Source organism: Bos grunniens, chromosome 7 (genome assembly GCF_055505025.1).
Source record: "Bos grunniens cultivar Pamir isolate PY7600 chromosome 7, Bosgru_T2T1.0, whole genome shotgun sequence".
Classification (NCBI taxonomy): domain Eukaryota; kingdom Metazoa; phylum Chordata; class Mammalia; order Artiodactyla; family Bovidae; genus Bos; species Bos grunniens.
This window is the reverse complement of record NC_141171.1, coordinates 110,526,729-110,543,610: the sequence shown is the minus strand read 5'-3', so window position 1 is coordinate 110,543,610 and position 16,882 is coordinate 110,526,729. Positions and strand designations below refer to the sequence as shown.

Sequence of the window (16,882 nt, the reverse complement as noted above, 5' to 3'; positions counted from 1 at the left end):
AGCACTTCTAACTTTCTGAAAGCCCTGCAGACATAAAGCCTGGCTTAGCTATGACTCAGTGTTCCCTGACTGGCTTGACCAAACCCAGCACCTCCATACTCATCCCCCAAGGGGCTCATCCACCCTCGTTCACTGAGAACTGGCGTTCTGTGGAGTGCACGTTGAGAAATACAGATCTCAACTTATCTCTGTTCATATAAACAAATGACTCAGAGCCAAAAGTACACTGATATGTTCTAAGCATTTTGTGTCAGAGTTCTTCATTAGCTAAAATTAAACTCCAACTAACTTGTGATAAAAGTTGATAACCAAAAAGAAGTGCTACATAATCTGTGATTTTCTTCTATAATAAACTTATCTTCAAAATATAAGGTCACCTCCTGAAGTCCCTGTCTTTTCCAAGGGCTGTGATTCCTTTGTGTGTCCAGCTATAAAGTACCAACTGGCACAAATTAATTCAAGTTGATATTCTAGGAAACAGACTTCATTATTTGAGGAAACTGAATGGAGACAAAACCTGATAGAGCAATATTTACAAATTCCATGGAATAAATTTCTTCTGCTTTGGGAACAGGGGTAATAAGACATCAGGAAATACCCTTACCAATTTTGAGTGGTGCATCTGGTGCTGGAGTTGCATAGAGAAGATTCTCTGGTTTGAGATCACGATGGACAATCCCATTTTCATGTAGATACTAAATATGGACAATAATGAAGTAACAGTCATGTAATTATATTTATGGGGCCAACGTTTATATTTAATCTTTCCAGAATTATAATAATCTTTACTAAGTTATATAATTCAAACACACACATATTAAAATTTTAAAATAAACACCATAAAGGTGAATGAGTTTTAAATTATATGTCATTTGAGAATAGCTTATACATAGTTTCCTAAAAATGAAATGCAATTTAAATTATATAGAAGCGATGGCCACAAATAAAATATTTACTTCTCAGAGAATATTAGTTACAGTTCTCATATGCATATTATCATATCAGATCAATTGGCTACTTACTATTATAAATAATAAAGTCAACATGCCCTGTGTTGAAATTTGTCTGATTTATTATCTGAAAGACATAATTCTGTGTATCATCTTAGAAGCTCACAACCATAGCAAAGCCTTCATAATTATTGTTTGAACAGACATTCAGACGTGAGTAATTACTATAGAGAACTACCTTTAATATGATAAATATTGTTTAATGACAATAAATGCTCTCATAGGCTCTTTGAGGATTAGTATATCCAGCTATCATTGATATTATTTTAGAGATCACCTCTAACATTCGTTTTATTATATTTTAAATTCTTTTGTAAATCATGTGCAATCACACACGTAGCACATTCTTGTTGTGAATGTTAAAGCTCTACCTGACCCTGCTTCTCCTCCAGGGGACATCCACATCCCCTCCAAAAGCAGGCATTCATCGGTTGGAGATGGTCTGAACTCTCCTCTATGCAGTTACGAATACGAGTACATGCATACAAAGACATATACCTGATTTTTCCATTTTCTTACATAAATGTATCACTAATAAAAACTTTCACACTGCTTTTATTTTTTTAACAACATCTTTAAAAATCTTTCCCGTATGTCACCACAGCTTATTTTATTTAGCCCTTGTATTCCTTCTTTGTGGGATATATCACTTTTTATTTTGCTATTTCCACTTTGATGGACATTCAAATTTTTAAAAATTACAAATAATGCAGTAATAAATCTTCAATACTTGGAAACGTGAGCATTTTTGCTGATATTCTCTAGGATAGATACCTGAAACCAGGTCTGATGTGGTCACAAGGTATATAGATTTTTAACTTTAATATGTACTGCAAAATCACTTTCCTAAAAGACTCCAACAATATTTAGTCACATAAAAGTGTAAGTGTATACATTTTCCTAATATCTAAATAGCAAATTTATATTTTTAACTTCTGCTGAACTGGAATATAAAACTTATATCTGAAGTTTGGTTTAATTTCTCTTTCTCTGTTTACTCATATAGTCCAGCTTCTCTTTATACACTTTCCTTTTTATAAATTGCCTATTCAAATCCCTTGCCTGTCTTTCTGTTGCGTTAAGAGAAAAAGTTGCCAAGGTGCTTTTCTCCTTTCCTTTGGCATAGAGGAACAGAGGAGGTCATTCTTTCTTTCTACTCAAGCCAAGTAAAAGAGGATAAAAAGCTTCAAGGTCACCTGATATGTGTCACTTAGTGGTCTGAGGAAACGGACTGATACCTGGCTCACTCATGAAACTGGTAAACCGATGGAGCAGGTGACTGAAGGGACAGCGTCTCAGTGAGACTCAGCTGGCCTCACCTGACAGCTGGGCAGAGAACCACGTTTCTCACGGACCTGGAGTGGACTGTGCAGAAGGGCACTGGACACGGGTCCCCCGAGGAGGTCCTTCTGCTGGAGTGCCTCCCGTGGGGGTGATGCCACCTCATCTCGGCATCACAGAAAGCAGAACCCGAGGGCGGTGACAGCAGGCAGCTGAAGGGCCACTCAGATCACCCGGAGTGAGAGAACTGTCCTGCAAAGAGTCCCTGCAGAGCTATCAAAGATGTCCCACAGGGGAAGACAACAGGCATTTGTAACCTGCCACAACCAGAGATCACTGTACCAGCTCACCAGTACCAGCCCAGGGAAGACCAAGCTTTAATCCCCTATTTCCTATCCTGTTCCTTATCATCGCCTTCACAGCCCAAGCCTGGAAGAACCACAGTCAGTATCTAGCTGGTTGGAAAAGAGGAAGGAGAAAAGCAGAAACCAACAGGAGTCCCTACCACTATGTTTATGAATTACAGATCCCAGGGTGGGGGAGGTAAGACATTTAAAACTGGGTGAGTCTAAAATTTTGGTCTTTTCTTGAAAAGATGCTCAATAATCACTAATTATTAGAGAACTGCAACTCAAAACTACAATGATGTCCCACTTCACACCAGTCAGAACGGCTGCCATTAAAATGTCTACAAATGACAAATGCTGAAGAGGGTGTGGAGAAAAGGGAACCCTCTTACACTGTTGGTGGGAATGCAAACTGGTGTAGCTACTATGGATAACACTATGAAGGTTCTTCAAAAACTAAAACTGGAATTGCCATACGATCTGCAACCTATTCCTGGGCATATATCTGGACAAAACTACAATAAAAATGATACGGGCACCCTCGTGTTCACAGCACAACAGCCACACCACGGAAACAACCTGAATGTCCACTGACAGGTAAATGGACAGGAAGACGTCGAACACACACACAAAGCAATACTACTGAGCCACTAAAGAACAAAACAAGGCCATCCGCACAGCATGGGTGCAACTAGAGACTGTCATACCAAGTGAAGGAAGTCAGAAAAATACAGACAAATACCATATGATATCACTTATATGTGGAATCTAGATGATGACACAAATGAGCTTATGCAGGAATTAGAAACAAACTCACAGATAGAGAGAAAAGATCTGTGACTGTCAAGGAGGGGGGTGAGGGATGGACCAGGAGTTTGGCATCAGCAGATGCGAAGTATTACACACAGAATGGAGAGACAAGGTCCTACTGCACAGGACAGGGAACTGCATCCAGTATCCTGTGATAAACAACAATGGAAAAGAATATAAAGAAGAATCATTTTTTTATATTCTGAATCACTTTCCTGGACAGCAGAAAGCAACACAACATTGTAAATCAACTATCAGATCAGAGCAGAGCAGATCAGTAGCTCAGTCGTGTCTGACTCTTTGTGACCCCATGAATCGCAGCACTCCAGGCCTCCCTGTCCATCACCAACTCCTGGAGTTCACTGAGACTCATGTCCATCGAGTCAGTGATGCCATCCAGCCATCTCATCCTCTGTCGTCCCCTTCTCCTCCTGCCCCCGATCCCTCCCAGCATCAAAGTCTTTTCCAATGAGTCAACTCTTCCCATGAGGTGGCCAAAGTGCTGGTTTCAGCTTTAGCATCATTCCTTCCCAAGAAATCCCAGGGCTGATGTCCTTCAGAATGGACTGGTTGGATCTCCTTGCAGTCCAAGGGACTCTTAAGAGTCTTCTCCAACACCACAGTTCAAAAGCATCAATTCTTTGGCACTCAGCTTTCTTTATAGTCCAACTCTCACATCCATACATGACCACAGGAAAAACAATAGCCTTGACTAGACGAACCTTTGTTGGCAAAGTAATGTCTCTGCTTTTTAATATGCTATCTAGGTTGGTCACAACTTTCCTTCCAAGGAGTAAGCGTCTTTTAATTTCATGGCTGAAGTCACCATCTGCAGTGATTTTTGAGCCTAGAAAAATAAAGTCTGACACTGTTTCCACTGTTTCCCCATCTATTTCCCATGAAGTGATGGGACCAGATGCCATGATCTTTGTTTTCTGAATGTTGAGCTTTAAGCCAACTTTTTCACTCTCCACTTTCACTTTCATCAAGAGGCTTCTTAGTTCCTCTTCACTTTCTGCCATAAGGGTGGTGCCATCTGCATATCTGAGGTTATTGAGATTTCTCCTCACAATCTTGATTCCCACTTGTGTTTCTTCCAGCCCAGCGTTTCTCATGATGTACTCTGCATATAAGTTAAATAAACAGGGTGACAGTATACAGATTTGACGTACTCCTTTTCCTATTTGGAACCAGTCTGTTGTTCCATGTTCAGTTCTAACTGTTGCTTCCTGACCTGCATACAAATTTCTCAAGAGGCACATCAGGTGGTCTGGTATTCCCATCTCTTTCAGAATTTTCCACAGTTTATTGTGATCCCCACAGTCAAAGTCTTTGGCATAGTCAACAAAGCAGAAATAGACGTTTTTCTGGAACTCTCTTGCTTTTTCCATGATCCAGCAGATGTTGGCAATTTGATCTCTGGTTCCTCTGCCTTTTCTAAAACCAGCTTGAACATCAGGAAGTTCACAGTTCACATATTGCTGAAGCCTGGCTTGGAGAATTTTAAGCATTACTTTACCAGCGTGTGAGATGAGTGCAATTGTGCAGTAGTTTGAGCATTCTTTGGCATTGCCTTTCTTTGGGATTGGAATGAAAACTGACCTTTTCCAGCCCTGTGGCCACTGCTGAGTTTTCCAAATTTGCTGGCATATTGAGTGCAGCACTTTCACAGCATCATCTTTCAGGATTTGGAATAGCTCAACTGGAATTCTATCACCTCCACTAGCTTTGTTCGTGGTGATGCTTTCTAAGGCCCACTTGACAACTATACTTGATTAAAATAAAAAAATTTAAAAAGGAAAAAATAAAATGTTGGTCTTTTCCTATCCAAAGGGGACTGGAAAAAATAGGGCATGGCCTGAAATTTTATTCACTGAGGAGAAGGCTGGATTTACAGGGTTATCTGTCAGAGCAACAGTGAGGAAAAATAAAGTTTGGCCTTTGTACATGTCTAATCAATGGTGATTGAAGCCATGAAATTAAAAGACACTTACTCCTTGGAAGGAAAGTTATGACCAACCTAGATAGCATATTCAAAAGCAGAGACATTATTTTGCCAACAAAGGTTAGTCAAGGCTATGGTTTTTCCTGTGGTCACGTATGGATGTGAGAGTTGGACTGGGAAGAAAGCTGAGCACCAAAGAATTGATGCTTTTGAACTGTGGTGTTGGAGAAGACTCTTGAGAGTCCCTTGGACTGCAAGGAGATCCAACCAGTCCATCCTAAAGGAGACCAGTCCTGGGTGTTCATTGGAAGGACTGATGCTGAAGCTGAAACTCCAACACTTTGGCCACCTCATGTGAAGAGTTGACTCACTGGAAAAGACCCTGATGCTGGGAGGGACTGGGGGCAGGAGGAGAAGGGGACAACATAGGATGAGATGGCTGGATGGCATCACCGACTCGATGCACATGAGTTTGGGTGAACTCTGGGAGTTGGTGATGGACAGGGAGGCCTGGCGTGCTGCAGTCCATGGGGTCGCAAAGAGTCAGACACGACTGAGCAAATGAACGAGAACAATACTGCCATTCGTGTCCTAAACACTTAGTATACATTCCAAGCACAATTATAAACACCTTTGGATCTCTTAGCTTACTTAAACTTCACAGCAGCTTTATGATGGAAGCACATAATTTTTGTTCTGCAAATTAGAAAACTGAAGGATAAAGAGGCTACAAGATCCCTAGAAGGTCCCAACTGGATGTTGTGGTGGTGGGTTCAGGTCTGGGCACCTGACCATGCAGGATTCCCAAGCAGGAGCTCAAGGACCACTTAGTGCTTGGCTGTGTAGTGTGGGGATGAGACGGAAATAAAAAGAAGGAGAGCAGGGGAGAGTGCTGGCGGAGAGACAAGGTGTTTAGTAAGGATGGGTGGGGGGGGCGGCGGGGGAGGAGTGATAGAAGACTACATTCAGCCTCAGATCATACCCTGGAAGAAAACACCATACCCCCGAGAAGGAACATGCTATGTTCTGTGTACCTAGAGTGTGAAAGGCAGAGATGTGAGTGTCTCGTACAATAGCTTTGGAACATATCTAAGAATTGCACAGATCAAGAGAAAACACTGATTTTCTAACCCAGTTTAGAAGCTCCATAGCTTGGGGAAGAAAATGACACTGAAAACAGTGGCACAGTAACAGCAAACGAGATGAAGGGACAAATGTTGGTTCAGCAAAGTACTAATTATATAAAGATTTTCATTAAATGTTGTTCTAGCTTTCTTGAACAAAAATGATGGTTATGTGTTTTAAGTGCAAATTTTAAAAAAGCAAGACAAAACAAACAAAACATTATTTGGCACTCCAAGGAGAGCTAGACAGATAAGAGAAGAAAAGTTTTATAGAAAATAATAGATCTAGGAGTCATGCACTACCAGAGGAACAAACTGAAAAGCAAATAACAGAATGAATGCCAACAGTCCTGATCCCGACTTTTAAAGACAGAGGCAAGGATCATTTGCTGTAAGTGACTTGGTGTGGAAAGACTTAATACTCATGATATAATCATCCACACGTGTGGGAGACTTTATTGACAAAATGGCAGTTTTATTTTTGCTTAGACTCACTGATTGCCTTTGATCAATAGTTACTACTTTTAACCTTTACATTATTTCCAGTTGGGAAGCCAGGAAGACGGCAAACATGGAGTATGATCCTCTGCCTCCCCCAAGGAGACACGGTCATCGGAAGCAGCCACGCTTCTGGAGCACTGGTTCTCAGACTTTCTGGTCTCAGAACTTCTTTACAGCTAAAATTTTAAGAACCTCATAGAGCTTTTGTTTATGTGAGCTCTACCTAACATTTAGTTACTGTGCAAGCAGTTAAAACTGAGAAATAAAAAAATTACTTTTAATTTAAAAATAAAACAATAAACTCATGACAATATACACATTTTAAAATATAAATAACTATTTTCTAAGGTAAGAAACTAGTGAGTACTATACCACTGTTTTAAAGTTTTACAGATTTCTTTCACTTCTGGTTTGACAGAAACAGCTGGATTCTCATGTGCACTTATTTCTCCATCGTAAAATCACAGCCCATGTTGTTGTTGTTCAGTCCGCAAGTTGTGTCCGGCTTTTTGTGACCCTATGAACGGCAGCGCACCAGGCTTCCCTGTTCTTCACTATTTCCCAGAGCCTGCTCAAACTCATGTCCACTGAGTTGGCAATGCCATCCAACCGTTTCATCCTCTGCCGTCCCCTTCTCCTTCTGCCCTCAACCCTTCCCAGCATCAGGGTCTTTTCCAATGAGTTGGCTCTTGGCCAAAGTATTAGAGCTTCCGTTTCAGCATCAGTCCTTCCAGTGAATATTCATGGTCGATTTCCTTTAGGATGGACTGGTTGGATCTCCTTGCAGTCCAAGGGACTCTCAAGAGTCTTCTCCAGCATCATAGCTTAAAAGCATTAATTCTTTGGTGCTCAGCTTTCTTTATGGTTCAACTCTCACATTCATACATGACCACTGGAAAGTAAGGAGAAATGCTTTCATATTATGATGAAATGGTTTTGACTTCACAGACCCTCTGAAAGGGGTTTCAGTGACCCTCAAAAAATCCCTAGAATATCTTTGAAAAATTCTGTTTTATAGCATCAGAAGTCATAAAGCCAACCCTGAATATTTGTTGGAAGGACTGATGCTGAAGCTGAAGCTCCAATACTTTGGCCACCTGATGAGAAGAGCCGACTCATTGGAAAAGACCCTGATGCTGGGAAAGATTGAAGGCAGGAGGAGAAGGGGACAACCAAGGATGAGATGGTTGGATGGCATCACCAACTCAACGGACATGAGTTTGAGCAAGTTCCAGAACACTGTGAAGGACAGGGAAGCCTGGCGTGTTGTAGTTCATGGGGTCACAAAGCATCAGATACAGCTAAATGACTGAACAACAACAAAGAGCTGAATAATAGGAACACTGCTCCTTATTTTCAAACTAGCTTTTAAATAAATATACACTTCTAATCCCAGCAAATCCTAATCTTATTTTGATACATCGAGATCCCTGCACATGGAGAAGTGGGGAAGAAAAGTATATTAACAGTGAAAAATGCTTCTCAAAAGTGTGTACTCATAGGAAAATGCATTAAGACATTTTACCATATCATATGAATGACATAGAACTGATTAAGAAATATCTAAGCACAAAGATGATCCAGCGGATGTTGGCAACTTGATCTCTGGTTCCTCTGCCTTTTCTAAAACCAGCTTGAACATCGAAAAAGCAAGAGAGTTCCAGAAAAACATCTATTTCTGCTTTATTGACTATGCCAAAGACTTTGACTGTGTGGATCACAATAAACTGTGGAAAATTCTGAAAGAGATGGGAATACCAGGCCACCTGATGTGCCTCTTGGAAACCTACATGCAGGTCAGGAAGCAACAGTTAGAACTGGACATGGAACAACAGACTGGTTCCAAACAGGAAAAGGAGTACGTCAAGGCTGTATATTGTCAGCCTGCTTATATAACTTATATGCAGAGTACATCATGAGAAATGCTGGGCTGGATGAAGCACAAGCTGGAATCAAGATTGCCGGGAGAAATCTCAATAACCTCAGATATGCAGATGACACCACCCTTATGGCAGAAAGTGAAGAGGAACTAAAAAGCCTCTTGATGAAGGTGAAAGTGGAGAGTGAAAAAGTTGGCTTAAAGCTCAACATTCAGAAAACAAAGATCATGGCATCTGGTCCATCACTTCATGAGAAATAGATGGGGAAACAGTGGAAACAGTGTCAGACTTTATTTTGGGGGGCTCCAAAATCACTGCAGATGGTAATTGCAGCCATGAAATTAAAGGACTCTTGCTCCTTGGAAGGAAAATTATGACTGACCGAGATAGCACATTAAAAAGCAGAGATACTACTTTGCCAACAAAGGTCCGTCTAGTCAAGGCTATGGTTTTTCCTGTGGTCATGTATGGATGTGAGAGTTGGACTGGGAAGAAAGCTGAGCGCCGAAGAATTGATGTTTTTGAATTGTGGTGTTGGAGAAGACTCTTGAGAGTCCCTTGGACTGCAAGGAGATCCAACCAGTCCATCCTAAAGGAGACCAGTCCTGGGTGTTCATTGGAAGGACTGATGCTGAGGCTGAAACTCCAATACTTTGGCCACCTCATGCGAAAAGCTGACTCATTGGAAAAGACCCTGATGCTGGGAGGGACTAGGGGCAGGAGGAGAAGGGGATGACAGAGGATGAGATGGCTGGATGGCATCACCGACTCGATGCACATGAGTTTGGGTGAGCTCCGGGAGTTGATGATGGACAGGGAGGCCTGGCGTAATGCAATTCATGGGGTGGCAAAGAGTCAGATATGACTGAGCGACTGAACTGAACTGAAAGCACAAAGAAATAGACCTTATCAAGGTGCTGTCTGTTTTAGCTGCAGATTATTTAAATCATGGAGATTCAACATAAATAGACAAGAGGATTAGAAAAACTAAAAAGTAAGATTATTGGATATTCTAGAATAAGCTGTCAGGGAAGCCCATTCTAGAATAAACCAAGTGTTAGAGGTAATAGCAATTAAAGTAAATCAAGGACAAGCAAGGAAACATATTGAAAATCTGAACAATAGTTTGGGAGAAGACCTACAATGTATTCTATACAAATCCAACAATTTAATAGGAAGAAATAATGAATCTGACAAAAATTGTAGCACCTAATTACTGAAGTTTATCTTGAGTAACGGTAACTTTTAATAAAGAAACTGGAAGCGCAAATAACCACATGTGTATGAATTTAATTAAAACTGTGGAATAAAAAGAAGAAGGAAGAGGAGAAACAGACAGCCTAAGAGGCAGAGAAGCACACAACTAATTTATGGGCTCAATTTTTGGAAAGTGCATTCTCTTTTTAGAAAGAAAGCATTAAATGACAAGTATAATTTTATCTGTAATCAAAACAGGAAACAGATACTTTTTAAGGATCTTATAATAATAAATTTAATGCCTTGGTACCAAAGGCATATCTTAGCTGAATTCTGTTTTAATATCACACTGTTGGTTTTGATCAAGGGTAATACAAGAGATAAGGCGTATAAAGTTTTGAGATATTGCTTTTGAAATGGTTGTTAAGGAGTAGCATCATGAGAGGTGCTCCGGGGCCATATACACCAAGTATACTGTTTATTATCTGTGTGTCCGTAAACAATTTGCCAGCCCTCTAAACCTCCGTTTTCTCATCTGCAGCGTCCACTCTGCCGGCTGTGGTGAGAAGCCCTTAGCACGGAGTAGATACTCTACTTCATAAACTAGCAGTAGTTCCTGCGACTCTACCATTGTTCTTTTATGTCTCTTATAAAATACATTTAGGAGTCCTTTGAGATTTGGAGTACTTTCTCTTTTCTGAAGTATCAAAGGATACTTTGATCAGGAAACACTTGCTTTTTATTTCATTCCATTTCCTTCAGTTTTGGCTGCCAAGCAGCTCGATGACAAAGCAGCTTCAATTGCACTAACTAGCCTAATTCACACTATTTACTTTTCCTTCTCCTTGCTTTTTAAAAAATTCTTTTTCCACTTTAATAGCTTTATTCTTCATTTAATTTACCACAACGTCTCTTCCCAAGAAGATAAAATATAAATTACAGAGAGATTGAATATGTTATATATTAGCCTTCTCCACCTTTGAAACAAGTCTAAGTAAAACAAGGACTGAGATTGCTAAATATGTGTTCATAGCTTATGGTAAGAATGTTTAGACATTAGAAAAGGCACAAAGTGTGCAGCAGTTAGGATCTGGAACCTCCTCACTATGTTTCTCCCAGTCATCACACAACGAGCAGCTATGATGAATCACACCGCCGTGGACAGGCTGCTGCGCCGCGAAGCCTGCTGTTTGCTCATGGCCCCGTCTCTGGGGACTTGGGGGTCTTCCGGCGCCATCCCTGTGGCTGCTCGTGCCCCCCTCTCCCAGGCCTTGGGGGTCATCCGGCGCCACCCCTGCGGCTGCTGCAGGCCCTCGGTCCCCCTCCCCGCAGGTGCCCTGGCAGCACCTCACCAGCTGTGTCTTCTCCCCACTCTCCCGCTCGTCCCGCTTTCAGCACAGAACTATCTCAGGACTAGGCCAGCTCTCCTCATCCTCATCCTCACCTATCAGTCAGGTCCTCCGGGAGGCTATACCAGATTAACATGCTCTCTTACGCACACGCTCTTATATGCTCTCACGATGCTTTCTATATTTCTTTACATCATGTCTGTTTCTCTGCAACCTTTATGTTAAGGAACATCTCCCTTGCTAGACTGAAAATTCCATAAAGACGAGGACATTTTTACCTGGACCCCCAGATACCTAGTTTTCTGTACAGTGCCTACGCTAAATGTGCACTCGATCAATACTTTTGAATGAACAATAAATAAATTGTTTCCTATAGACATGTCCATCTAGTCAAGGCTATGGTTTTTGTGTGTTCATGTATGGATGTGAGAGTTGGACTGTGAAGAAGGCTGAGAGCCAAAGAATTGATGCTTTTGAACTGTGGTGTTGGAGAAGACTCTTGAGAGTCCCTTGGACTGCAAGGAGATCCAACCAGTCCATTCTGAAGGAGATCAGCCCTGGGATTTCTTGGGAAGGAATGATGCTAAAGCTGAAAGTCCCGTACTTTGGCCACCTCATGCGAAGAGTTGACTCATTGGAAAAGACTCTGATGCTAGGAGGGATTGGGGGCAGGAGGAGAAGGGGACGACAGAGGATGAGATGGCTGGATGGCATCACTGACTCAATGGACATGAGTCTGAGTGAACTCCGGGAGCTGGTGATGGACAGGGAGGCCTGGCGTGCTGCAATTCATGGGGTCGCAGAGTCAGACACGACTGAGTGACTGAACTGAACTGAACTGAACAGAATACAAAAATATAAAGAAAACTAAAATAATGTTTTCATGTAATCTACAAATAAATAAATACATAAATAAATACAAATACAAATAAATAAATAAATAAATCTACAAATAAATCAGTGTCTAAAATGTATTTGTATACAAAGTCAGAGCAAGTGCATCTTGTGAGCGAACTTTTGAGATTGCTTAGGAAGGATAAGCCTGTGATAATTCCATTCTCTTATTTCCGATGTATATGGTCAGATTTCAGGAAAGATGAAGTTTTTAGGAATGGAGGCTATGGAAATGGTTTAAGCAATTAAAAGAGGTGATACTCAGGAGACAATGAATAGCTTGGGAAAAAGTCCAGAAATGATCTGCAGTTACGGAGAAGGAAGCTGCAAACGTGCTTTTGTAATGAGAGAGGAAAGGTCAGGCTGGAGCACAAAAGGAGCAAAGGGATGCCTGGATCTGCACGCTCCGGCCGCGCAGGGGCTTGGGAGCCATACACAGATGGACTCTGCATCCTGTGCAGAGACGCTGACTGGGAGGGTGGGGGTACGTGTCAAGGGCACGCCGTCCTCCGGCAAAGAGCAGAGCTTCTTCACGGGCATGGAGAAGCTGGGAATATTATGATGAGATGTCTGTGCTTCAGACTACAGTACATGAGTTATGCATAATAAGGTAAGAGAGGAAATCTGGGATGTATTTGAAAATGAAAGCTTTTGGATGCGATGAGACGTATATCAAATATGACAAAGAGTGAAATTCTGTGCACTTTTCTTGGGAAACATTTACATCCACAGATGTAAAAATGGTTCTTAAATCAAATACGCATTGAAGTAGAATGTGGAATTAAAAGAAAAAAGAAAAACCTCCCAAACTTATCTTACCATTTGGTCTTTCAAAAAATGCAATCACCAAAAGCTCAAATTCTCTTTCAAATAGACAAAGATAACACTGCTGCCATGAATTCAAGGGGTGTCTAGACATGTAATTAAACTCTCTCTATGGTCCTAATAAAAACTGTGTCATTGTGTAATGAAAGCTACTGCATAGTAATTTAGTTTAATTACAGCTATGCTCTGTTCGATGGGCTGTGTGTGGTTAATTGATAATGTCTCAGGAGTTGGTAAGAGGGAGCGTGAATCTCTTTAAAAATCTAACAGGACAAAGAAAAACCAGTCATTAAAAAAGAAAACGGTATTCTGACTACAGTTCTCTTACTGGGAAGAAAAATTAAACTGCATGCATTTGCTCAGAAAGCTTAGTACCAATATACATAAATTTAAGTGAGAACGTCAAAGTAAACAACCTACTTATGCGTCACATTTGTTTTGGAAACCTGACGCCACCACTGCTTTTATCCTCAACCTCTACTCTGTGATACCTTCAGAACTGTCAGCAGAATACATGAGAAATGAAGACTGTACCCACTACCACAGATCAACAGGCACGGGTAAGACTGGCGGTGAGATCCATGGCCTTGACGGAGAGCATCCCGGGGCCTTCATCTGTAGAGCATCTCAGGCCCAGAGGAATGCGTGCCAGACAAAGCAGACAGGCTCTGGGCACTCTCATTTATTTCATCTTTGATGTCTTCTTTTCTCTTCCTTGCTTATGACTACATGAATTATAGTCATAATTCTATCTCCAGAATATATCTCATATCTCTTTATTTTCACTTATATTCTTACCACTTAGTATAATCTTTCCTATTCTCTACTGACACTATTAACATTTGCGTCTATACAAACAGCCCCATACCTGGGTCATCTCTCTAAAATACAAGATTAACTCATGCCAATCCTCTAGTTTAAGAATAAAAACAATTTAAGGGTTCCAGAATGCCTGTAAATTAAAGTCTAATCTCTTCAACATGAAAATTAAAGGCCCTTCAAAATTTGTCCCAATTTCTGGCTATACATCACGCTGGGAGAAGTCTCACCATGCTCTCACTGTATAGCTTTTTTACTATTCCTAAATCATGCCTATACATTTTCATTTGGTTCCCAAATAATAAGAATCTTTCATGTGCCAAAGTGTATCTTCTAAAGATTCTTGAAACAATATTACTCATCTCAAATGCTCTTCCGGAATACTGCTGCTCCCGATCCAGGAGGGGAGCTTCATTTCCTCTCTTTGAATCTGGTTTGACTTGACTAGTGACCAACAGAATGCAGTGGGAGTGACATGTGTCACCTCTGAGGTTAGATTACAGAAGTCACTGCAACTCCTATCTGGCTTGCTAGAGACTCTTTTTCAGATCTCTACGCTGCCATGTAAAACGTCTGATTATCCTAAGATCTCAGTGCTGTAAGAAAACTGGATGACGTGGAGAAGTCAAGTACGGCTGTTCAAATTGACTGCCTCAGATGAGTCCAGGTGACAGACATCGAGTGTCAGGAGAGTGAAGACACCCTGAAACGATCCTTGCCTCTAGCTATCAAGCTCCCAACCTTTGAGTCTTAGATACTACGGAATGCAGATGACTATCATTCCTATTGTGCCCTGTCTGGAGTCTTGACCCAGAGAATATATGAGCAGAATAAAATGGTTGTTTTAAACCACCAGGAATGGGGGTAATTTGTTACCACAGCAACACCACCAGGAACACTTCATTCCAGATAACACACTGCCTCCTCTATGAAATTTTCCTCTAATCTGAAAATAAAACAAATATTTTCTTTGCCCCCCATAGCATTTTCTTCATATCCCTAAAACCCTCTCATACTGTTATCACAGTTAATTATGTACTTGCTTATCAAAGTAAGAGAAATTCCTTTAGAGTGGGGACTGTTGCCAGGCAGATTTTTAACCACTGGACTCCCAGGGAAGCCCCTCATCTGTGTCACTTCCAAGTCTGTTTCTATTGACTGAATTTCCTCCTGCTTTCATGCAGTCTCACTCTGGGTGCGCCTTCTGCACGTATTCCTTATAATTTTTTACTAGGCATATTGTGATTTTGTCCTGCTGGCTGCTTGACAAACACAGATGCATTTGTGATCTTTTTTAGCTTTGTTCTGGGTGCATCTAGGTCGCGCTACTTGAGAATAGTTTGATCCTTTTGCAGTCTGCATTTAAACTGCTAATTTTATTTTCTCTTCCCACTCCTGTGTGAGCTACAAGTAGCGTTCCCTCTAACCTGAGGCTCTTGTCCTGGCCGTGGGCTGCTCCTTCTCATGCACAGTCTCGTCAGTTGAAGATCCAGGGAGGGACCACCTGCAGCTCCCCGGAGACCACCCTTCCCCCCGCACCTGCTTGGTGGACTCTGGCCTCCGTCTTCCACACTCCATTCTGTCCCCTCACCTTGGAGAGACTGCCCGGCCCCTCGGGGTTTCTCCCTCCCTGCAGGGCCGCCCAAGAGCCCTCTGCAGGGATCACCTGGGCGGCCTGACATCCAGTGTCTGAAACCTTGTTACCAACACACAGACACACATAGAGATACACACACATACATGTGCACGCACACACACACACACATGTGCGCACACACACGGACACACAGAGAGACATACATGTGCACACACACAGATACACAGACATGTGCACACACTGACACACACACACAGACACAGAGACACAGACACACACACGCAGAGATACACACACACACATGCACACACATACACATACACACAGAGACACACACATGTGCACACAGATACACACATGTGCACACAAAGACACACACACAGACACACACATGCACACACACAGATACACACACGCGTGCACAGAGACACATAGACACACAGAGAGACACACATGTGCACACACACAGATACACAGACACGTGTACACACTGACACACACGTGTACACACAGATACAAACACACGTGTACACAAAGACACACAGAGAGACACACACATGTGCACACACAGAGACACACCCACACATAGAAACAGAGACACACCCACACACATGCACACACAGACACACATGTGCACACAGATACACACAGAGACACACACGTGCACACAAACACAGAGACACACACAGACACACAGAGACACAGACACACACATGTGCACACACATAGAGACACACACATACACACATGTGCATACACAGACACAGAGACACACACACAGACACACACATGTGCACACACAGACACAAACACAGAGACACACACACAGAAACACACAGAGACACATACCTGCACACAAAGACACACACAGAGACACACAGACACATATGTACACACAAACACAGATACACACTCGTGCACACACACACATACACACACACAGACACACGGAGACACATGTGCACACACATAGAGACACACAGACACACAGACACAGACACACAGAGACACATACACATATTCTTTTTCAGGGAGAAGTGTAAATTAGTTCCCTTTCATTCCATCTTGTCATGAGCGGACAATGCCAATATTATTCCAGACATTTTCAACATTTAAAAAATAATACTTTACTTGATATCTAAAACTGTAATTATGCTCAGCATGTGAGATCACTTTGAACCTATTACTGCTACTGATGCAGTAATAATAAGTGCAGCCAAGGCTGTTAAGGAAGGAAAGAATGATAATTGGAGAAAACCTGCATCTAGTTCAATACTGATCAGATCCTACATTTAAAATTTCC

At 41.7% G+C, this 16,882-nt stretch overlaps 1 protein-coding gene across 3 annotated transcripts in view; it reads right to left on the bottom strand.

Moving 5' to 3' along the window:
* Positions 1 to 16,882, bottom strand: part of CAMK4 (calcium/calmodulin dependent protein kinase IV) — a 261,315-nt gene that overhangs the window by 39,394 nt on the left and 205,039 nt on the right. For all 3 annotated transcript variants that reach the window (XM_086413409.1, XM_086413411.1, XM_086413410.1), the window contains one exon: positions 605 to 695. In XM_086413409.1, coding sequence (XP_086269535.1) covers positions 605 to 695 — 91 coding nt within the window. The remainder of the gene's footprint in view (positions 1 to 604; positions 696 to 16,882) is intronic.